Genomic DNA, 23820 nt, shown 5'->3' with positions numbered 1-23820 from the left:
GGCTGAATCTAAAGTGCTCATTAAAAAATTAGAAAGCTGATAATGCCAAGTGTCAGTGAGGATTGCTGGTGGAATATAAACATGTCACTATTCTGGAGAGCAATCTGCCACTACACTAACAGATTAAGTGTATGCTTATGCTAAGACCCAGTAACTCTGCTCTTGGTTGTGCCTACCAATGATGTTCTCATACAGATCCCAGAGCAACATGTACAGAGATGTACCAGTGTTTGATGTGGTGGAGATTTGGAGGCAATCTGAATGTCCATCACTGGGAGGGTAGATAAGAAAATGAGGGGCATTATATCCTGAATATTACAAAGCAGTTAAAAACAACAGAGTGTATGTGTACATAGGACTGTGCAGGGATCTTAAAAACCCAGTTCTGGGCCGGTTTTTAAGCACTCCGCTTCAGTGGCCCAGGTTTCGCCAGTTCGAATCCTGGGTATGAACATGGTGCCACTCATCAGGCCATGCTGAGACGGCGTCCCACATGCCACAACTAGAAGGACCTACAACTAAAATGTACAACTATGTACTGGGGGGTTTGGGGAGAAAAAGCAGAAAAGAAAAAAAAAAGATTGGCAACAGTTGTTAGCTCAGGTGCCAATCTTTAAAAAAAAAAAAACCCACTTCTTAGTGAAAAAGATGAGAAAGACTTTACATAAATTGAAAAATACTATTTGCATAAATTTAAAACTGTGCACAAAAAGCAATAATACATACTTTGTAAAAGAGTATATCCAAACAAACAAAAAGGTGCCTGGCAACAGTTTACAACGATTGCCCCCTGGAGGGCTGCAAGTAGAACATGGAGAGAGAAATGGAAGGAAATAAATAATTGAAATGAGAGGGACCTCTCGAGACCAGTAATAATAATGAGCCATGAATTGAGTAGTATGACAAACTCAAACCTCTGCACATGAGTTTATAAAGCAGAAGAAAGAAAAACTAAAAGTTCTTACCACACTGTCTGGTACATAGTATAATTAATTGTATAGTTGCAAAAAGAGGAACAGAAGCAGTCTGAGAAAAGAAAAGGAAATGATTGAGAAAACAATTTCTTTCATTAAAAATAATACAGCTCGTGGTCAGAAATTTGTGGAATCAGATAACAAGTACTTACTGATTTCTGCTGGTGGCCCCAACAAAATGCTAGGTAATACTGGAGATGACAAAGAAGAATTTGAGATATTCTCTCTCTTCAAGGAGGAAACCAACAAACTTGAAATATAATGAAAATGTTCTGAAATCCAGTGGGAAACTGGTAGAGTTAAACAATGTTTTGAAAAGTAATCCAAGTCAACATGTAGTGTACATTATTAGGCGATACATTGTAAATTTGCACTTAAAGAGTCATTCAGTGCTCTGATCCTTTCATGCAGAGAACATTACATGCATGGTCTGTGGAGTCCGCCACACACCAAGTTCTGTGTTAGGTGGTAAAAATGCAAAACAAGCTCAAAGGGGCACTTGAATTTGTAGGAGCAGACAGTCAGATTCAGGAGAACTGGAGGCCAGAGCTTACGGCAGGTTAAGTATACAGCAGGGCTGCTTGAAGTGTGTGTGGCCTCTGAAGGACTGAGACTTGAGGTAAGCCTTCAAAAAGATTTTAAAAAGTAGTACGGTTTAGCCTGAAGTGTAAGCTCAAAGATAAGTGCCTAAATTGTGCAAATAATGATGTAAAGAAGATAAAGTGTTGCTTTATCTTCTCAGAAAATAGAACAAAATGAAAACATTGAGTTGCAGAAAAAATGAAATGGTTTTTCAGTGTGGTTTACTTTTATAGTTAGTTGTGTAATAGTATATTATCTTTTATTTCAGATACACTGGCCTAGTACAGCACTAAAAGTAGAAGAATGCATAATGAAAGGAAAAGACACGGTAAGTATTTTTCATCGTACATTAATGAAATCACAGAGGACCAAATCCCTAACCTTTTATTTGCTCCTAAAAACATATACACATATACATATACAATATGTACATATACATTACATATGTGTAATTATTTAAAAATTAGTTTCAGTGTAGAGTTAAAGTGTCATCCATATCTTGGTTTTTACTTTGCTTTGTTACATTTTAATCAACTCAGATTTATATGCTTGTTTCCTATGTATTTGGGAGAAAAATTATTGCAGGTAAGTTTTTAATTTGAGGAAATGCTAAGCACATTCTTTGTGAGATTTTGTTTCACTTTGATTAGTAAATTGTAAACAAATGAAGGACAAAAGGAGAAAAAAGGGAAAGTTTGAAAGAAGATGGCAAAGGCAATAAACATGCCTGACCTATTCCACAAGGCTTTTAGGCTCTTTCCTACTTACACCATCACTCCTCCATTTCTCCACAGCTTGCCTGCAGTGTGTGAGTGAGAAATGGGTATGCAGCCGCAGCAGCCCTGACAGAGATCCTAACACACAAAACCCTGAATGAAAGGGGGACTTTCACGTGCTCGGCAGAGCTGGCCCGTGACACCATACGCGTCTTTGGAGGAAGGCATGCACATCTCCTTTTGAAAGTTAACCTATGCTTTTTTTCAGTAAGAAAACAAAATATTATGTAAGAGAGTAACATACAACTCCTGATTCTCTGTAGCAAGTGAGTCACAGCCAAGAAGTGAGTCAAGACATTCTTGCTGCCTTGGTCCACAGCCTGATGATAACTAATTGAACACACTCTTAGGCTATGTCAATCTAAGCCAAAATGTGATCTAATTGGCTCAGTCAAGATGTGACAGTGTCAAGAGATGAAAAGCAGGTGTTATAGCAATATGAGAATAGAATATTTTCCCTATACCCGAATGATTAGACTTTTCCAACTATATGAGTTACCCACAGAATAAAATGCTACACAAGTGGGAAACTGAAGAAATAAATTTGTCTGTGTTTCCTGGATAATAAGTGTAGTGAATTCCTCATTCTTACCAAGGGAATACTATAATCTGAAGCACTTAGTGTGAGATGGTTCTGCTGGCTTTTTTATCCTAATACTGTTATATGAGGGACTTTAAAGTCACAATCTGTCCTTATAAAATATTACATTTACTGATTATTGCATGTATTGATATCGAAGTAATATTTAGCATTACAAAGTTTAGCATTTTCTCATATTTATTTTAAAATTTAAAAAAATTTAAATTAATTTTCTCTCATAGTTTATTTTAAGTAAACTAGCGACGCCTAATTTGCCAACAAGGTATTTGCTAGAATTAATTTAGCCAGGTTCATTTAAAGCAATTTTAAACTCTTTTTTTCATTCAGCATACTGGTCATAAAACTCACCTAGTGATTGATGCATTAAAATTTGTTAAGCATGTAATATGTATTAAGTACTGTGTTTGATTAACTGGGGAATACAAAGATGTATAAAGATTGTGTCCTCAAAAAGCTTATAATTGAATCTCTGTAGGCAAACTTGAGCTCCTGGGCCAAATGTGGCCTGCCAATCTACTTTTGTAAATAAAGTTGTAATAGACCACAGCCACACACATTCATTCTTGTATTATCTATTGCTGCTTTCATGCTATAGCTGCAGAGGTAAGTAGTGGCAACAGAGACCAGATGACCCATCAAACTAAATATATTTACTCTCTGGTCCGTTATAGAAAACGTTTGTTGAGCCCTGGACTGTAATCTTACAATAATAGGTATAAAATGTTAGTTTTATTGGTCAGCTTTCTGTCTATTTACTTGAAAATTCTCTGTGAAGGTGCTTTATGTGAATGTAATGAGTTTGAAGATATAAGACATTTTCTCAAACATCAAAATTCTGTGATGCCCTAAAGTCTGCACGTTTCCTTATAGGTAATGAAGCTTTTTCTAATTATTGGTGTCCTGACTTTATGCTGATTCATGTTTGTATGTGCTTTCTTAAAATTTTTATTTTATTTTTTGAGGAAGATTAGCCCTGAGCTAACATCTGCTGCCAATCGTCCTCTTTTTGCTGAGGAAGACTGGCTCTGAGCTAACATCCGTGCCCACCTTCCTCTACTTTGTATGTAGGATGCCTGCCACAGCATGGCTTGCCAAGTGGTGTGAAGATCCTCACCCTCAATCAGAACCAGCGAAGCCCGGGAGGCCCTAGTGGAATGTGTGAACTTAATTGCCACTGATGGGCCCCTTTTGTCCTTTAAAAAATAAAAGCATTGGGTAACTTAGTTACTCAGTGGAACATATTACCATGCAAATCTTTACACTCAAATACATTTCCAAACAGTGCTTCTTTTATTCCTCAGTTGTGTAGTAGAACACATGAAAATGATACACTCCCATTAGTAAGTGTAATTCATACATCACTGCTAACTAAAATGTGCATCCGGCACCCCAGTCTCTTCTTCCACTGGTCCTTGTCCTCTTTTCATCTGCCCCTTTTGCCTCCTACAGCCAAGGGATACTTAAACATGAGATTTCTAGGGTTAGGAAAAATGGAAATCAAAAAAAAGGGCCAGACATTTTTATTACACTAACCAATTTCTTCCTTTTTTTTTCCTGACTTAGAGTGAATGTGCAAATTATGTTCGGGTTTTGCATCACTATAACAGGACACACCTTCTGACCTGTGGTACTGGAGCTTTTGACCCACTTTGTGCCTTCATCAGAGTTGGCTACCATTTGGAGGTAAGATGATTTCATTCATCGCTACCAATAAAAGTAATGCTTAAAAGAACTTTGTTTTAAAATAAAGGGTGTGGAATTTCCTCCGACAAAAGAGAAAAGCATTTGTGATTTACTGATTCAGTTTGCTTGAGTCAAAGAAATGGTCTCTTTGGGCCTTTACAAGCCCAATCAGCTGTGAAATCTGTGAACCAATTAATTCTTTATATATTCATTCACACAACAATTTCATTTACTTAATTTGTCCACTTAAAAATATTTGTTAATATCAAGCTGTGTCTCTATTGTGTTCTTATATAAATTTTTATTAATGTAACCACCAAACTAGAATGAATATACATATGTATATACACACACAGATATATATATATATATAAGTAAATTTATATAAATAAAATTACTACATTTAATATTTTACAAAGGACATGCAAACACTTGTTGATTCTGTAATGCCTCCTTTTCTCAGGCAGTGATGTTGGGGAGGTGGAGTTGGGCATGGGAGGAGATTGCAGAATGGCTGAAACTAAATATTAGTGAGTGAGAGCTAAATGTCTCTTCCGCCAAGCCCTCACCACTAGGCAATATGGTGTAATGAAAGTAAATCTCAACTGAATTCTGCCACATGCATATAATGTTTAAAATGAGCAGGCTTGTAGATCAGTCACATAACCTGTTTCAGCAAACTGAGTAAACTCTCAGCTCATTTGTTTTAGGCACATTTTCAAGTACCTTGCATCTGTTTCAATGTGAAATATTTTAAACAAGATTCTGATGTCAGGATCTGTTACCTTTCGTTTAGGTCAGAAGGCAGAACCCTACGTTAAGATGGGACACAGATAAACCAGAGCTCTAGATATTCTGTAGTTAAGCAGCTAGACTCTCTTGATTCTTATACCCCATTTATGAAAGGGCAGCAGTGACTATAAAGTATTTTCAGCCGCCACACATATAAAGAACAAAATTCATTTCACTAGTGAAAAGTTATTTCTGTTATTCCTCATACTAGTTAACACTCTGGTGTTCATATAATTAGCAATATTTGAAGTGCTTACCCTAGCTGCCTCTTGAGAGTATCCCTGATTGAGATACTTCAGCTATTAAGTATCCTTATAGGCAGGATTTTTGATTAGCATATTTTAAATATTAACTAACCACCTCTAGTTGTAGAATAAATTTAAGTAGCATACACAAACACATCACAGTGTATTTACTGAATTATTTTAAAGAAACAATGCAGGTGATGTAATGGGAGAATTTTAAACAGAGATGCAGGCAAATCAGTCCAGTGCAAAGTTGCAGTATTTACGCATATACAAATATATGAAGCATGCATATGTATATACGTATATGTATACAAACACACATGTATACCTATATACAAAATCAGAATATATAATCTTGTGGTGCTGATCTATTGGCAACAAATCCTCTCAGTTTTTATTTATCTGAAAATGCCTTTATTTTTGAACAATATATTCCCCGGATACAGAATTCCGGATTAACTTGTTTTTCTTCTTTCAGAATCTCAAAAATGCTTTATTGTCTTCTAATCATATTCTGACGTAAATTAAGATTTTATTCATTTTGATATTATCATGTTTGTAATTGCTTTATTTTTCGAGATTTTTCTCTTTATCTTTGGTTTTCAGCAGTTTTGCTATACTGTGCCTATCTGAGTGTGGTGGTGGAGGGGAAGAGATTGGTATTTCTATTTCTTGGAATATTAAGATTCTTCAATACAGACGTTTATGTTTTGCACCTAATTTGGCAAATTTTTGGCCATTGCTATTTCAAATAATATTTGTGCCTCACTCCTCTCTTTCAGGGATTCATGAATAGATAGATAGATAGATAGATAGAAAGATATTTGATAGACGTTTGGGCATTGTCCCACAGATCACTGAGATTGTGTTCATTTTCCTTCAATCTTTTTTTCCTCTGTTTTTCAAATTGAATAAATCCTATTGATTTATTTTCGAGTTCATTAACCCTTTCATGTGACATCCCTATGTGCTGTTAAGTCCACCCCACTAGTGATCCATTCAGATATTGTACTTTTCAGTTCTAGAACTTTCATTTTGTATATTTTCCATTTCTATACTGAGCATTCCCCCATATTTTTACTCATTGTGGCTATATTTTCCTTTAAGCCCTTGAACATATTTTTAACAGCTGTTTTAAAATCCCTGTGTGCTAATTTTAACATCTAGGTCAACTTAAGGTAAGTTTGCATTGATTGCTTTTTGTCTTGATTATGGATCACATTTTCTTATTTGTTTGCATGTCTAGTAATTTTTATTGCATACTGGACATTATAGATTATATGTTTTCATTCTGGATTCTGGATTGTATTATCTTTTGAAGAGAGTGGATTTTTATTCCAGCAGGTGGTGTACTTGGCTGAACTCAAACTCAAAACTCTCTTGGAGTGGGCAGCAGCCACAAATCTCTTTCAACTTTCCAGCCACTGCTTTTCATTTTCTCCTTGCCCATGCAGTTCAGGTGTCAGCTAAGTATTTGGGAGAGAATATATACAGGTTTTAGGGTACCCCCCTCAGTTTCTGGATATATCTTCTCACTTTTCCGCTGATCTGATACTTTAAATCTTGGTTCTATGACTTGCCAAGCTAGTAAGTCTCTAGCTTTCTGCTTGAGTTCTAGCCATTTCTCACCACTTAAATTAGGGGATTTCCTTGAGTCAAAAATTCTCCAGTCTTTGCTCTTAACTGATCTCCCGTGCCTTCAAATAATTGTTTTTATTTTTTTTTTACTTAGTTTATCATCATTATCTGTGGAAGAGTTAGTGCAATGCAAGCTGCATCCTCATTAGCAGAAGTGGACCTCCATGTAATTCACCCTCATATATATAATATTGAATATTTTTATCCTGTAATTATCAAATATGATTAAAAATATATTTTGAAAAAAGTCTTGTATGTGTCATAAGAGGAACTTGTGGCCATATGATAAGAACAGTAAGAGGTTTTTTTCCAAAACTCCATTTTGTGTCATGATAAGATTTTATATGAGGGAGTGAGAAATACAAATTATTATAGGCAAGGAAAATACTTTGATTAAATACCTCAGAGGCAGGCACGTATCGGATTAGTTTGTAGACATTAGTCTAGTTGGTTGGAGAACAGCAGGAGATGAAGCTGGGGCAAACTGGTAGAAGATTTTAATCCTAGACAGTGGCATTCTGTAGTTATCTGAATACAGCATGGAGACCATGAAGGAATTTGAATAGAGTAGCTGATTGACATGACATTAGTAATATTTAGGATTGACTCAAACAGAGAGAGATGAAAGGCAGAGAGAAATTAAAAGAAGCTATTCTAAGTGTCTTTATGAGAGATTTTGAGGATATTTAACAGTGTTGTCACAACAGCAAAGGAAAGGAAGTGTGGAACTGATGTGAGAAGCTGCTCAGCAGGAGAGTTTACGTAACTTAACATTTTATTGGATGTTGCTGATGAAAGGGAATTAAAAAACAATTCCAATTTTATTTCTTGATGATTGGGAAGAAAAACAAAGTGTTTAACAGAAGGAGGAGCTTCTGAAAAATGTTCAGAATTTCTAAGTTTTAGCTTTTTCATTTCCATGTACAGTTATTTGAAAAATTGATCCTGGAGCTAGGAGAGGGTGTTATCAGAATACGGTGAATTATTGAACCCTGGGAAGTTAACAGTCCCTGAAGGAGTCTCTCCTCCCTCTCTCTCCCTCGTTCTCTCTCTATTTGTCTGATTTTTTTCTCTCACACTGCTTTTCTCCCTCTCACTTTATCAAAGTAGCCTGGAAATCCATTATTGGGGTGACAGCGGAATATCTAGGGAATATCAGTGTAAACAGACTGACCGGACAGAGTAGTATAAGACAAATCAGGTTAGATCAGATTCAGAATAACACTTGTAAAAGGAAAGAAATGTTTTTAAATGATGGGCAACTTCATCAATGCTACAGAGAGGGCAGTTTGGGTAAAGGGATGAGTAATTGGAATGTAGGAGGTTAGGAAGTGACTGAATAGTGACCAAATAAAGGCAGTAATATTACCTATTTAATCCAGAAATATAATTGTTAAGGAAAAGAAATACGAGGAAGAATATAAAAAGTGTAGGAGTGTTGAAAGAAAGTTTTTCTTGGGATAGTATATAGAGAAAACTGAAATTATTTATGAAATAAGAAGATATGACCACTTACCTTCTTGGAGTTAAGGAAGGCTGGGTGGGGAGCAAGTTTGCCATGGAGGGGGCCTGTGGGATAGTCAATGGAGAGATCTCAACAGTTGGACATAAAGGGCTGTTTTCAGGAGACAGATCTGAGCTAGGAATGCAGATTTGAGAATTAACAGTATATATATGTGTGAAAGCTGAGATCTCTAGGTATGATATCATTGCTTAGGAAGAAACTTTGAGTGAAAAGGAAAAATAACTGAATATAGAGCCCCAAAATACCAATATTTGCAAGTCTGGCAGAGGAAGGAAAACCGGCAAAGAAGATTAATAAGGAGTGACTAGGGAGGTTGGGGGAAAATAGGAGAGTGAGACAGCACAGAAATGAGGGAATGATTACTCATGTTAGAAATCTCAGAGAGTCAAAGTGTCACTGGACAGAGAAAGTACTCGCATTTGTTCATCCACACCTGCTTGAATGCAGGGGCTCACGGAGGTGACTGAACAGCCCGTTTTGCTGTAGTTGTTGTCATGAACTTTCGGTTTTGTATTCCTAGTTGATCCATCTGTTTTTCTGGGAGAATTTACGGAGAATAGAGTATATGCCTCTGCTGCCATCCTCTCAGAAGTCTTAGAGTACATTTTAAGTAGTAAAATGCTATCCCAATATAAAACACTACAAGTTTATATCTACCTATAATTTTACTCACCTTTCAAAGAAAACGGAAATGATGTGTTGAATGTAGAGGTTCAGACAAAAAAAACCCAGCGGTTCAGGTATAAAACATGTATTTCTAGAGAAGTGGCAAAGGCCTTGAACTCCTACAAAATTAAAATCGCTTTCAATACTTAACAACGTAAGTCTCTCTTGAAATATAATGACTTTAGCACAATGATAGTAGCATGTTACTATTTGTGTTAGTTTTCTGTGTTGCAAAACAAATTACCAAATGTTTGGTGGCTTAAAACAACACGCGTTTATCATCTCACAGTTTTGTGGGGCAGGAGTCCTGGCCCTGCTTGGTTAGCTAGCTCCATGCTCCAGGTCTCTCAAGGCTGGAGTCAAGGTGTTGCCTGGGCTGTGATCTTTCTGGAGCTCAGGGTTGTATTCCAAGTTCTTGTGGTTGTTGACAGAATTCAGTCCTTGCTGCTGTAGGACTCAAGTCCCCATTTTCTTGATGGCTGTCACACAGGCTGCTCTCAGCTCCTAGAGGCCACCTGCAGCTCCTTGCCGTGTGGCCCCGTCACAACATGGCAGCTTACTCCTTCAAGGTCAGCAGGAGAATCTTTCTGTCCAGTTTACTGAGAGGGAGTCATATAATATAACCTAATCATGAGAATTACTATACTATCACCATATAAAGTGCTTTAATCTAGACAGTGGTTTCTCATCATATTTGTAGGTCCCACCCATCCCCAAGGGGTGGAGATTAGACAGGACGTGTGTAAGTGGGGGTGGGAATTTGGGTACCATTAGCATTCTGCCTACTGTACTACCCTTCACATTTCTTACATATGAAAGGAAGATTCTATTAGTATAGTGTTTTAAGAGGATGTTTCTGGGGGAGGCAAGGCAAAGGCATAGAGGGAAGGGTTAGAATTGTAGTCATTCTTTTTCCAACTTTGTCCATGGCTCTCCTCTTAAGAGAAATCTGCATTCTTCCTTGCAAGAACCATAAAGATTAAGGGATGAATGTATGGGCCAACATTTGTCTGCCCAAACATGGGAAAATTTGATTGTCCTTGAGGGCATAAACATTTTAATATAGATTGCTGCTATATTTCATTAGTGTAGGATACATGTTCTCAGTGTATTTTTATTTAAAGCTTATTTATATTGCTTAAAAAATGCAAGTTTTAAGTATGCAGACTAAATTAGTCGTGCAAATGTGTTTGGCACCAAAGATAATCAATAATGCACTTTTTTGATTTTCAATATATGATTTTGACAGAAGCTTCCTCTAATGCAGAAAGTAGCAGCTCAACTATTTAAGTTGGCACATTATCAGCTTCAAAATCATAAGAGTTATATATCTACCTCAGTCTGGTATAAATCTCTCTGAAAATATGTTAGAAACTGTACCCAAATAATGTCCTTACCAAGTTAGTCCACATCTATACTTCATAGACTGGAAATGAAGTATTTTTCTAGTTGTTTGTATTCACTAATTAAATTTCGTAATTTTGTAATGTGCCTGTAAGAGATTACTGTTTAGACATAACAGGATTCTTGTCTTTTAGAGTCATATGTTTTACATATTATCCCATGGGTCTGTTAGAGTATGAACCCTTTCTTATTTTTTTCCCCCTTCTTTTTAAAGACTGGCACCTGAGCTGACAATTGTTGCCAATTTTTTTTTTTTAATTTTCTTCCCAAAGCCCCCCAGTACATAGGTGTAGATTCTAGTTGTGAGTGCCTCTGGTTGTGCTATGTGAGATGCTGCCTCAGCGTGGCCTGATGAGCAGTGCCATGTCCGCGCCCAGGATCTGAATCAGCGAAACCCTGGGCCACTGAAGCGGAGTGCACGAACTTAACCACTTGGCCACAGGGCTGGCCCCTATTTTCAATAAATATTGAAAATATCTTTTCAGGCAATAATATTTAAGTATCCAAAATAGATTGAAATATACATGTTATAAATATAAGAATTTTTATCAAATACATTTTCCCCACAGATGCTTAATTAATATTTGTGTCTTAGAAGATTAAATTTTAGTTTCTGCTTATAGTACAGAGTAAAAATTCCATTGGGATAGCCAACAAGACTAGTAGCAGTTTCTTGGGGTTTAAAAGTTACCCATTAGAATTTTATGACTGATATGAGTAACTTGCTTTACACAGGTGAGGTCAATATAGCCATGCATTTAATATTCCTTGTGTTTTTCACAACAAAATATGCATGTCTTGATTTCACAAATTGTTTTGTTTAGTATAAACTCTTGCTGCACCTCACTTCCAAGCACGCAAAAGTCCAAAGATTTTCAAATTTGTTCTTTTAATGGGTTTCTGTTAGGTCCCTGTTTATTTCTGTTTGTTTAGCTGCAGTTACTTTAACAGGTGAAAAAATGTTAAAGATTATAATTTTAAAACAATTTTGTAAAATCTAGGGTGGGAGTTAGCCATTTGAATAGAATAAATATATGAAAATTTGCACTATTTAGCAACATTTGTGCTTTCAGTTAATTTTTACATATTAAACTGGCCTGTAGTTAGCAAAAATGTCCAGATTGTAATCTGTACCAAGATATTTTTATAAACCTTCTTGGTCACATGTTTTGAAAAGTAGCTCTGATCTGCAGTTTCCTGATCCATTTATGTGAAAATATATAGAAATATTTTATTGATTTAGAAATTATGGGAATTTTTTATATTCTCATTTTAAATAAGTGATTAGAAGGTAATGTGTATCACCCTATGAAGTTAGGTTTATGTTTTGTTTTGGCCTCAGTTTATGAGTTTTTGATTCTGCAAACCAGATGCTGTATATGTATTTTTGACTGGAAGTCTAATGGAAATTACAGGCAATGAAAATAGAGATTACCTAACGATGATTTTTTTTTGAAGCATGGAGAATGGAAATATTTTAAACATTGAAACAGATGTTGAAAGTTAAATGTGAAAGAGGAAATTATTTACACTAATAAAGTAGCTATCAAATAAAGACAATATATCAATATTTCTTTAAAAAAAGAAGACTTTTTTTGAGTGGGTAAAGAAGGCTATTTCAAATTTCATATCGCATTTTATCAAGATTTATTTAGAAATTAACATTAGAAGACAAAGCAATATTTTTTAAAAAATTATACATCTTGTCCATTGGGTACTCAGTCTTTCTTTACATTGTTTCTTCTGCTTTCTTTACTGCAAACCAAAAAGTATTTTTCAATGCAGGAGATAGAAAAGGTAGTGTTATAATCCCTGGGGCGTAAGCAGGTGAGTATGACACTTTCTCCAGGAGCTTGCAGTCTGTCATGTTTGTGATTTTTAAACTCCCTAAGGTTATTTACAAATGTTTCAGAATAGAGGGATTGTCCCTTGAGATCTTTCTGTCCTGTTGATCGAAATAGTGAAAGCTGGGTACATGATCTTCTGGGAAGGAAAAAGGACTCCATAGGCTAGTTTTTCTCTGAGAAGGATTGTATGAAAGCTCTTGGAAAGGCAGACTGCTTGACACACTTCTCTTACAGCTCTCTTTCCACACTCTCTGTGTGTGAGGCAGTTCCTAAGAAGCCTCACTCTCCAGCACCACGTCCTATGAGCAAAGAGGAGGAGGAGAGAGAAATCAAGGGATGCTGTTCCTGAGCAGCTTTTCTGTTGGCCACTGGGAAATGAGGGACTAGGAGAGCCTTCTCTTGGGCCAGAACTGTAGCTAATTAAAGAAGTAGCAGGCCAGATCCACAGCGAGCAATAAGCTCTGCAATGAGGGCCTTTTTTCCTACTTAAAAAATATGAATACATGGAAGAAGTCAATAAAATAAAAAGTGAAAGTGCTCTAGTACCAACTTTTTCCCAGCTCTTCATGGCACTCCTCTGTTAATAGTTTGATGTTGATTTTTCTGAACGCATGTGCATGTATGTGTAATAACAAAAAATGTTAATATTCTACTTGAAGTTCTGATTTTGTTGACTTTTACTCAAAAATATTTCATTGACATAACTCTATATATGTTATGACATAATAATTCAATCTCATTCATTTAAATGGCTGCACAGTATTTTATAGTAAGAATGAACCATATTGTATATAATTAAGTCATTTCTTTTTAAACTGTTAGTCCTGAGGCTACAGTGAAGCAGAGAATGAGTGTGGTGCTTGAGTGGCTAGGCACCTTGAGGGCAAAGGAGCTGCTCATGGCTGTAGCCCAGTAAGCATTCATGTCTCTTTAATTCAATCAGATGTTATAAACTGGCAGCCATATGCCCAATTCAGCTCACAGATGTACTTTGTCACAAACAGTATTTCTTGTTTGTTTTCTTTTAAAGAGCCTACATTTGAAAAGCAGTTGGTTTCACGTATCAAATTGTGATTGCCGTTGGACTGACATGAAAAGAATCAGCTGGTGCTAAGTAGCTGCTGCTCCACTGCTCGCGTAGGGGCACATGCTTAACAGTATTCCACAGTCCCCATCACTCACACAGTGCACACTTACACCCAGCCCTTGCCAGTTTTGCCATCTCCACCTGGCCCTGACAGACATTTGCATTTGTTACTCAAGTGCTAGAAGGATTAGGAACCTTCTCAAAACCCTTAAGTGCTTAGAATCGAGTAGTCAGTAACCAGAGAAAGAATGATGACTGAGGGAATGAATTAATGAACTAATGGGTTTTTACATTCATACTTTGATGTAAAACTCTAAGATTCTAACAAGTCCAAATTGAGAAATTGGGGAAAGTGTTTATAAGATAGAATTATAAGTGCCCTCCCACACATACTTTTTTCTTTTAATTAGGTAGATTATTTCAAATCTTGAAAATGTTTGGTGATAGCATAATAATAGATATTTGTTTTTACTTTTCTGGCTTTTAGAACATAAATTAAGAACATAACATAGGAGCAGAGAAATTCTTCACATATACTTCTTTGTTAACTTATGAAATGCATAGAGAAAAGTGAACAGATCAAAAATGTACCCATAATTAGTTTTCACAAATTGAACACATCTATGTAACCAGCATCCAGATCAAGAAATAAAACATTACCAGCATCCCATAATCTCTGCTACTCCTTTCCAGTCACTATCCCCCCTAAACAATTGCTATTCTGACTTCTATAACCATAGATTAGTTTTGCCTCTTTTAGAATTTTATTTAAATGGAATCATACAGTGTATATTTTTTGTGTGTCCAGCTTTTTTTCCTTAATAATACGGTGAGATTAATCTATATTGTGAGAAGTTGTAGTTCATGTATTCTCATTGCTGTGTAGTATTTCTTGGTATGAATATACCTCAACTTATTTGCCCATTCTCCTTTTGCTGATTATTCAGGTTGTTTAGAGCTGTTGTGCTGTTGTTGATGTCTTTTGGTAAACATATGCACATCTTTTTGCTTTGTGTATTCTAGGATTAGAATTACTGGCTCATAGAGGATGCAGATGTCCAGCTTAGTAAATATATCAAACTGTTTTCCAGTCATTGTACCAGTTTCATGCCTGCTAGCAATGTATGAGTGTTCCAGTTACTCCACACTCCACAGACAATAATTGATATTGTTTGTCATGTTTTTGTGGGTTTTTTTGCCATTTTGGTGGGGGTGTAGTGATATCACATTGTGGTTTTAATTTTAATTTTCTTGATGACTAATATAGTTGTACATCTTTTCATGCATTTATTGAGGCTTAGGATTTTTGAGTTGCTCTTGAAGTTTTTGGTTGGCCATTTAAGAGTTGCTTGACATTTGCCAAACGGGTTTGTTGGGGGAATTTTTTGAAGGAACAAATATATAATATCCAGTTCAGTGTTTGACATAGAGAAAATACCCAGTGAAAGATAATTCCTATTGCGACCCCTTACTTTTGCCTTTTGAAACTGATAGAAAATTTAAAACAAAGGTCAGAAGTAAAATTGGGGCAAAATGATGGAAGAGAACAGTTGGATTATACATAAAGAGGTGGTGGGAAAAGAGGAACAGGGAAAGAGAATGAAACCAAATAGTTCCTGATTATGATATTGACCTTCTTGGCAATCAAAGTAAGTCCAGGAATAAAGATTTGTTATATAGTTCTCATTAGGAAGGAAGAATGTAGAGATTAATAGTATAAGCTTTGGATTCAGGAATACCTGAGTTTTCCTTTGTTCACTGTAATTTAACCAGATATCATCCTATATCATCCTATAGGGAGTTCAATAATATTGTATTCATAGAGTCAATAGTGAGAATTAAATATGAAATATGAATACAAATATTTTAAGTATAAAAATATAATAATCGTATATATATTTACATCATATATATATATACAATTTAGCCCAGTAGTGAAATAAGTACTCTATAAAAATTAGCTATTTTTATTACCTTTTCTGGCTTTGAGATTTGAGATATAATTATGACATTATTCTCTATATAAGGTTCATTAACAACATAATGGACGCTGTCCACAATATAAGTCCATTGCAAAGAAAGAGCAGATGCTTTCTACATACAAACTTTGTACCTCAGGTCCAAACCTTAATGTTATCATAGTTTATTACTTTTCGCGTTTATAATACTGTGACAACCAGATGATTTCTTTTCCTCATACAACAGCTTTTGAGTAATAGTAAGCTGCATTAGCCTGCTTTAGGTTAGAAATGATGTCAAATAGATTCAGTTCTTAAATATTCAGTTCTTGAAAGTATCTGGAGAAATTTTGAAAAAATATATCTTAAGATGTTAATAATATTGTCTAACTCTAAAGATACACTTGACATTCATTGAGACTTAATGACTATAAGAAAATAATATGCTAACCTGGTAGGATTTTCTTGTTTTCAAGAAAATGTTCACTAAGATATTTGGGTAACATTAGGTGATTAAATGATATGTTGCCTCCTTACAACTAACTTGAATTTTATTGGTATAGTCAAGTTAAATTAGTTCTGAATTCAGTCATATGCTAAACTGCTAATTCATGGGCATGATGCAGAACAGATGTCCTTGGAGTTAAATTTGGTGGCCTAATTAAAATATTGGCTTAATTAAAATGACTTGCTTATTCCAGTTAGGCAAATTGAATTTTGTCAGGTTTACTTTCCTAAGGGAAATTAAAACATAAATTTTTTAAGTAAACTCTAATTTTACTCACTTATTGTGTTAACTTTTAAAATTCTACAATGTTGTGGATATATTTTCTGGAAAACTTTATTTTGCAAAGATGAAACGGCTGGCAGAAAAAGGTAAGAAAAGAGAAGTGGTGAAGTTTGATAGGAATACAGGATTCTGGATGCACTGTTTATCACCATCAATTTCCTACAAGAAAATAAGGAAAAAAGTAATAGAAGGGACTCAAATAGAATAGAGCCCTCTTATAATCCTAATGTTGGGAAAATATCATTTGACAGAGCACTTTGACCACTATGCCTTTTTTTTTTTACTGACTTCACAATCTTCTTCGGTATTTCCTGCACTAACTGTGTCTTTAGTGCCATTGGAGAGCACAGATGCTCCAATTTTCTCTCTTCTTAAATATCTTTTCCATTTTGCATTTGTAGTAAATAAAGAAGCTTCCATGTTCACCTTCTCCTTTTCTCCAACAAGCTTCCTTCCTCCAAGATTAAAATGTTAAATATAGTTTTATATGTCCATTCATATTTTCATATCTGAAATATTTGTCGGATTTTGGCAAGCTATATAGATTGATTGATCAATGTGTAGCTTCAGTTTTATCTCTGGAATAAAACTCTGGAGCAAAATTAAAAAGCTGTAGTCTCATTCTAGTTCAACCTCCTCAGAAAAGTTTGTTTTTCCTCTCTAATCCTGCATTTTCTCATTTATAAAATGAGATAAGAAGGCATCTTCTAAATCTAAAGTTACATATCAATGAAGTAATATTGTCTACCTCACAGTCTTATTGTAAGAATCAAATTATCCCAATACGAATCTTAATAGATATAACTGCCATTTATTTAGCACATACCATGTGCCAGATGTTTTTGTTCATTTGCCTTAATGCTCGTAACTTCCCACAAGGGAGGAATTATTGCTCTCCTATAACAAATGAGGAAAGTAAAAAAAAAGTTAAATTGCTTCTTAATGCTGTACAGTAAGTGGCCAAACTTGGGCCAAGGCCAAGTTCTTTCCATTATGCTGTGCTGCTTTCCTGAATGGTATATGAAGGCATTTTGTAGTCTGTGAAGGGCCATACAAAGAGTTTAATGAGGATGTGATAATAATTATGTGATAATATGTCCTGTGATAATAATAGTAATGATGTGATAATGATTTTGTCTAAGCAGGCATCTTCTATATGAATCAATGCCTTCTGCTACTCTTCTCTTTCTCTCAACTTGACCTCCATCCTCAGCTGTCAGTAGACATCTTCCTCTTCTCTCATTCCTTCAAATTTTACTTCTTTCAGTGGAGAACTGCACACTACAGGCACAGTGGAGACCTTCCTGCAGTGATAGTCACAAAACACCACCACACACTACTTTGTTCTTTTGTATGCATCTTTATGATTTACTAGCCCTGTCTCAATTGAACCTTTTGCTTTCTCCACTGCTGCTCCCAAACTGCTGAATATCATCAGAGACAAGTAGAGGATGTTGGTTGTCACCGTTGTTATTCAGATGAGCCCACTTACATGTGGTCAATCATTTGTAGTCCTCAGTTAACTCCCTGGCATTGTCCAAGTCACTAAGATTCTGGAGTTGGGATGGGGGTAAAATAATGAGGTGATAATAATATAGGTTTTGAGGCTAGACAGGTGAAATTTCAAATCTGGGTTCTGCTTCCCACTACCTGTGTGACTTTGGATCAATATTTAACATCTTTGAACTTCAATTTCCTCATCTGTAAACTTAAGTCTCTATTTTAATACTGAGCTTACCAGAGTTGTATGGATTTTCTGAAACGATATGTGGGAAAGCAGCTTCCCTAGGGACTGGTACATAGTAAATGCACACTCGATGTTTTTTCATGTTAAGACTCCAGCACTGACGTCCTAGTTCCTAACTCTCAGATTTGAAAGGTCTTCCTATTACAGAAGCAAGGAGGTCATAAAGTAAAAGTCCATAACCTCCCCTCTGTTCCACTTCTAAATTTAAATATTTGATGCTGCCTTTTCACTGTGTCTCAGATGAAGACATCTCTGGACTCTACCCTCCAAGATTACTTATTCCACTTTGCACTTTATCACATCCCTTACCTTCTTCATTACTTTAATCTACCAAATATGCTTTCTTTCTTTTTCCACTCTCTTTCCTTCCATCACACAAATATGTTTAGAGTTCTCCATTCTAAAGTAAAATTATAAAACAAACAAAAATTTAGCCTCAACTCTACTTGGCCTGTAAACTTATATCCTGACTTCACTGACTAGCCTTTCATATAAATGCCTTCAAAGAATAGTCTTACTTGCCATCTGTGCTTCCTCACCTTCCGTTGGTTCTTCAACCCAGGCTGCATCCATCACTTTGCTAAAATAACTCCCGTTACTGTTATTCATGACCTTCTGGTTGCCAAATTGGTATCTCTTTAACTCCTCCTCTTTTGTTGCTTCTCTGCTACATTTGACAGCGTCTATAATTTTTGTATAGAAGATTTCCTCTTTTAGTTTTTAGGACCATTTTTTGTCACAGTTTTAAAATTCTTAATATTCTGTCTTCCCAGCCCTTTAAATTTTGGTAATTGCAGGAATTCTGTCCTTGATGTGTGTTTCCTACAGTGCATGCTTTTCTTGATGTTCTTATTAATTCACATGGCCTTATCTTTTATCTATTTGCTGCCTCCCAAATCTTATCCCCAGTCTTGACCTCTATCCAGAACTCTACATCCATATTTCCTCTGCCTACTGGACATTAGTACAATAATTTCCTAGAGACATTGTGGGAAAACAGCTCCTTTAGTAATATAACTCTGAAAATTTAGATGGATAACAGAGGGAGCATCTCCATGACAGGGGGAGGAGGCAGATCCTGCACTACCTTCATGACCCCCTTATTCTAAGAGACCAGTGAGGCAATCACAGCATTATGTGCCATGTCTCAAAGACATCATATTCACTCATTTGCTCATGTCTTCGCTCATGCTGATCCCTTTACTTGAAAAACTCTAATCCTTATTCTCTGCTTAGAAAATTCTAACTCATCCTTCAAGACTGAGCTCGTAGATCACTTCTGTAATACTTATCTCAACCTCCACCCGGTGAAGTTAATTGCTTTTCCTTTGGATTTTCATTGCATTTAAGACAAGCTTTAATTATGAATTGTGATTTCTATATTAATGTTAAAGTGTCTCTAGAGAAGAAACTGTCATTTCTATCTCTGTTTCCTTCTGGCCCAACATAATCCTGGCAGTTGTTATTGAAATTATTCACTAAAAACATATAATGGAGTCAGGAACTCTTACATGCTTCTTTCTGGTGGGAACATAAAAACATACAAACTTTTTTTGTTTGTTTCTTTCAAAGTATTGTTATTTAATCTTACATCCAGTATAATTCACTTTTATTTGATAAATTTACCCTATGAATTTTAACACACTCCTAGATCCTGGTAACCGCTGCCACTTACAGGATTTGCAGTCAAGCTTTCCCACCTGCCCCCCAGCCCTTGGCAACTGGTGACCTATTATCTGCCCCAGTAGTTTTGTAATTTTGGAGAATGTGACTTAAATGGAATCATACAGTAGGTAAACTTTGAGATTGGCTTCTATCACTTAGCGTAAAGCACTTGAGATGCATCAAGTAGTGTGTATATCAGTAGTTTGTTCCATTTCAACACTGAAGAGTATTCCATAGTATGGATGTATCACGGTTTGCTTATCCATTCACATATTGAGGGGCATTTGGGTCATTTCTCATTTTTAATGATTACGAATAATGCAGTTTGTGGTAGGTGGAATTCTAAGCTGAGCCCATGACCCCTGCCCTGTAAAATCCGCTCCCCCTGATTGAATGGGACCTGTAACTTGCTTCTACCCAATAGAATACCACAAAGGTGATGTGATATTACTCCCGTGATTAGGTTAAGTTATGTGACAAAGGGGAAGGGATTCTGCAGATGTAATAGTCCCTTGTCAGTTGCTTTTAAGCTGGTTTAAGTTTGCTAAACTTTGTCAGTTGGTGGCACTGAGAGACATTCCAGAAGGAAGAGGCTGTCCTTGGTTCAGATATGGCTCCTTCACCAGCCTTCTGGAGAATGCACTTTTTTCTCCACTGCCCAGCCACTGTGGTTTTCTTCTGTGTGAGGTATGCTACACACAACTTTCTCCAGCATCTGGCCATAGATCTCAGTTCTGGCAGAGGCAGCATGGGAACCTGAGAGCACGTGGGGCTGCGCCCCAGCCAGTGCACATTGCTGCTTCCCTGTGCCCTCACCACACAGGCTGTGGGCCTGTAGAGCTGGCCATCCAGTGAGCCACCCAGACCCATGCCACCCCAGTATACTAGGTTCTACAGAGGAAGACCTCTCTGACGCCACGTTCCCCCTGTGCATGTGTGACTTTCTCTCTGTTCCTGAGGGTTGTTCCACTTCCCTGGGGATGGTGAACCAGCTCAGACCTGGTAACACTCTGAGCTTCTCCACCAGCCAGTGGCATGCAAGCACACATTCTTCAGTGAGGTCTGAAGGTCCCTTCCAAGTTTTTCCGGCCTCAGCCTACATTTCATCTTTGTACTAGCTTTCCAATCACTTAATAATGGTTTATATTAAATGTCCCTTGTTTAACTCACTATCATTTTTTTTTTTTTTGTCTCTTGATTGGGTCCAGTCCAATACAGAGAACTCCCTCTGTCTAAAGAACCACCTACTTGCTGATTTTCTATTGAAATTACTAAAAGGATTTTACCAAAGTGGAAAACTTGCATCAACATATGCTACTAAGGAGGAGAGTGCTACCATATGCTAGAAAGTTCAAGGACATTTTATTAGCTATGATGCAGAACCAGATTGGAGGAAGGTGCTTAAGGTTAACTAGTACTACTTGACAGAGCAGTACGTCCTCATGGGAAGCAGAGAAGTTTCTGGCAAACTCCCAGGCCCTTGCCAGGAGCATCTGGAAGGAGGCTCGATGAATACACATTACTCACATGATGTAGAGGCTAGCCTGAACATAAAGTTGTATGCAAAAGGCTATAAAACAAAAGAAAAACACACAAAAAACTGACTCCCCATTGTAGCAGCTTTAGGAAACACAAGAAGGAAGGAAACAACCAAGTCAACAAACACTGCCCTGATCATGTTTTCCTTTCAGGATTTGATGTAGGATGGTATCCTTCTCCTTCAGGCAGCTGAATCACCGTTGAGATAATATAAAGTTTACATCAGCTAAACATGTGAGAGGACAGAAGTAAGAGGAGCCAAGAGGACACTGAGATACTTAAATGGAGAATTTCTTACCTTACGTCAAGACAAAACCAGGCTGGTAGACACCTCTTCACTCTAGTGATATCTAAATAAGAATCAGCGAACAGCAGGGCTGAAGAAGAGCTTCTGCACCTAAAGCGTCATAGCACTGGAGACTGAAAAGTATTTCTTAAAGAAATGGAGAGAGGATGTAATATCATTTTTTTGACATCCAAGTAAAACTCAATATAACACGAGCTCCATGAAATAAGAGCTGCTGTAAAGGTGCTGTAAAGACTGGAAGAAAATATAACAACTTCAACAATGGTTCTCTCTAAATAGCAGGGTTATGGAAAATCACTATTTTCAACCTTTATATATTTTTATTCTATGTTTTCCTCCAGAATGATATATTGATCTAATATGTAAGTAATGAAGTAATGTCAATCATTTATAATCATACAAGTCTTTACCTTCTTTGTGTAAGAAAGTCAAAGAACTTGAAAGTTCTTTGAAAGTCAAAGAAATTTAAAGTATTTCTTCGACATTTCCCCAATCTCAATCTCTTTCCCAGACTAAACCACCATCAGCACCCGGGGCTGTGTCTTTCTTTCTGTCTAGAAGGATACAACAGAAACTAATGATAGTGATGCAATGATGTATATATAAAATATTTCCATACCTGTGGGCTTAATCCAGGTCTCCTACCGGCTCTGTAATTTAGGGCAAGTCACTCTTCCTCTCCATGCTTCAGTGTTCTCCATAAAATGGAGCTTATACTAACACTTCATATATAGGGCTGTTGTGAGGATTGGAGTAATATAAGTAAAGCACCTAGAATAATGCTTGACAGATAATAAGTGTTATGTAATTGTCAGTTAGCAGCAGCAGCAGCAGCATCTCATTCCTTTAACTCTCCATTGGCTTCAATTATTGTCATCACATGTTCACTCACAAATCTGAATTCCTAGTCCTAACATATCTTTTGATATTCTATATCAAATTTCTATTTTCTGTCATTTAAAAAGTATCCAAATCAATAAATTGGAAACATATTCCTAATATGAAATTTATGATGTTTTCTTAAAAACCTATTCTTTCATTCCTTTTTACTGTGCTCCTTATCTAGTTAAAAGCTATTACTCTTTTCCTTTTTATCCATGCTTAAACCCTCAATGGTGTATTGTCAACCAGCTTTCCTCCAGATCAATTAAGTAACAAAATTCTTTCAGCTGTATCTTTAAACTATCTTTCCAATCCATTCCACTTTCTATTCCTTCTACTAGAAGCATTATTATCCATGACTGCCTCTACTAGCTTTTTTACACTTCTCACTTGCTCTTCCATCTAGCTGTATCTATTCTGTCAAATTAACCTTGCTAAACAATAGCTCTTTTCAAAACATTCATGATTTACTGTTGCACATTGAGTGAGGGAAGTCCAAATGCCTTATCTCAGATAGCCACTCTTCTTCACAGTCTGGCTTTAATGTATTTTTTCAGTCTTCTCTCCCTGCCACTTATTAAATTTCCCCTGTACAAATTTGGTTACCGTCAGTCAGGGCTACTTGCTGATTTTCTGGCCAACTCCTTTATATAAGCCTTGAATGAAATGCTTTTATCTCTTTCTAGAATGCCTTCCCATAGAAGAGTGGTTAAGAGACTTTGGAATTAGATCTTCCTGTTACTAGCTGTGTGAATTCGGATAAGTTTCTTAATGTCTCTAAGCCCCAGAAACTTTATTTATAAAATGAGGATAAAATTATCTGTCTCATAAGGTTGTAGTAACAATGAAATAAATTTTCTTAGCAGTGTTCTTACCACAACCCCTGAGACATAGAGAATGTTCCTAATATAAATCTTGATTCAGTTTGTTTTCTTTGGAAAAACATCTCAGAATATCACCACTCCCTCTCTCAGCCCGGACCACTCTACCCCTAGAACCAGAATCAGGTTCCAATTTCCTGTTCTCATAACAGTTTGTACCTCATTATAAGACTTTTCACATTGAGGTATTCATTGTACTAGTTGTATTTCCCTATTTAGAGCCTGGAA

General features: G+C 36.3%; 1 protein-coding gene across 3 annotated transcripts in view; it reads left to right on the top strand.

The window, feature by feature from the left end:
• SEMA3E (semaphorin 3E) overlaps positions 1-23820 on the top strand; it is a 260812-nt gene that overhangs the window by 168833 nt on the left and 68159 nt on the right. For all 3 annotated transcript variants that reach the window (XM_046668802.1, XM_046668801.1, XM_046668803.1), the window contains exons 3-4: positions 1825-1884; positions 4497-4616. In XM_046668802.1, coding sequence (XP_046524758.1) covers positions 1825-1884; positions 4497-4616 — 180 coding nt within the window. The remainder of the gene's footprint in view (positions 1-1824; positions 1885-4496; positions 4617-23820) is intronic.

This window comes from Equus quagga, chromosome 8, assembly GCF_021613505.1.
Source record: "Equus quagga isolate Etosha38 chromosome 8, UCLA_HA_Equagga_1.0, whole genome shotgun sequence".
Classification (NCBI taxonomy): domain Eukaryota; kingdom Metazoa; phylum Chordata; class Mammalia; order Perissodactyla; family Equidae; genus Equus; species Equus quagga.
Note: the sequence above shows the minus strand (reverse complement) of the source record. Positions and strands in the feature narration are given on the sequence as shown.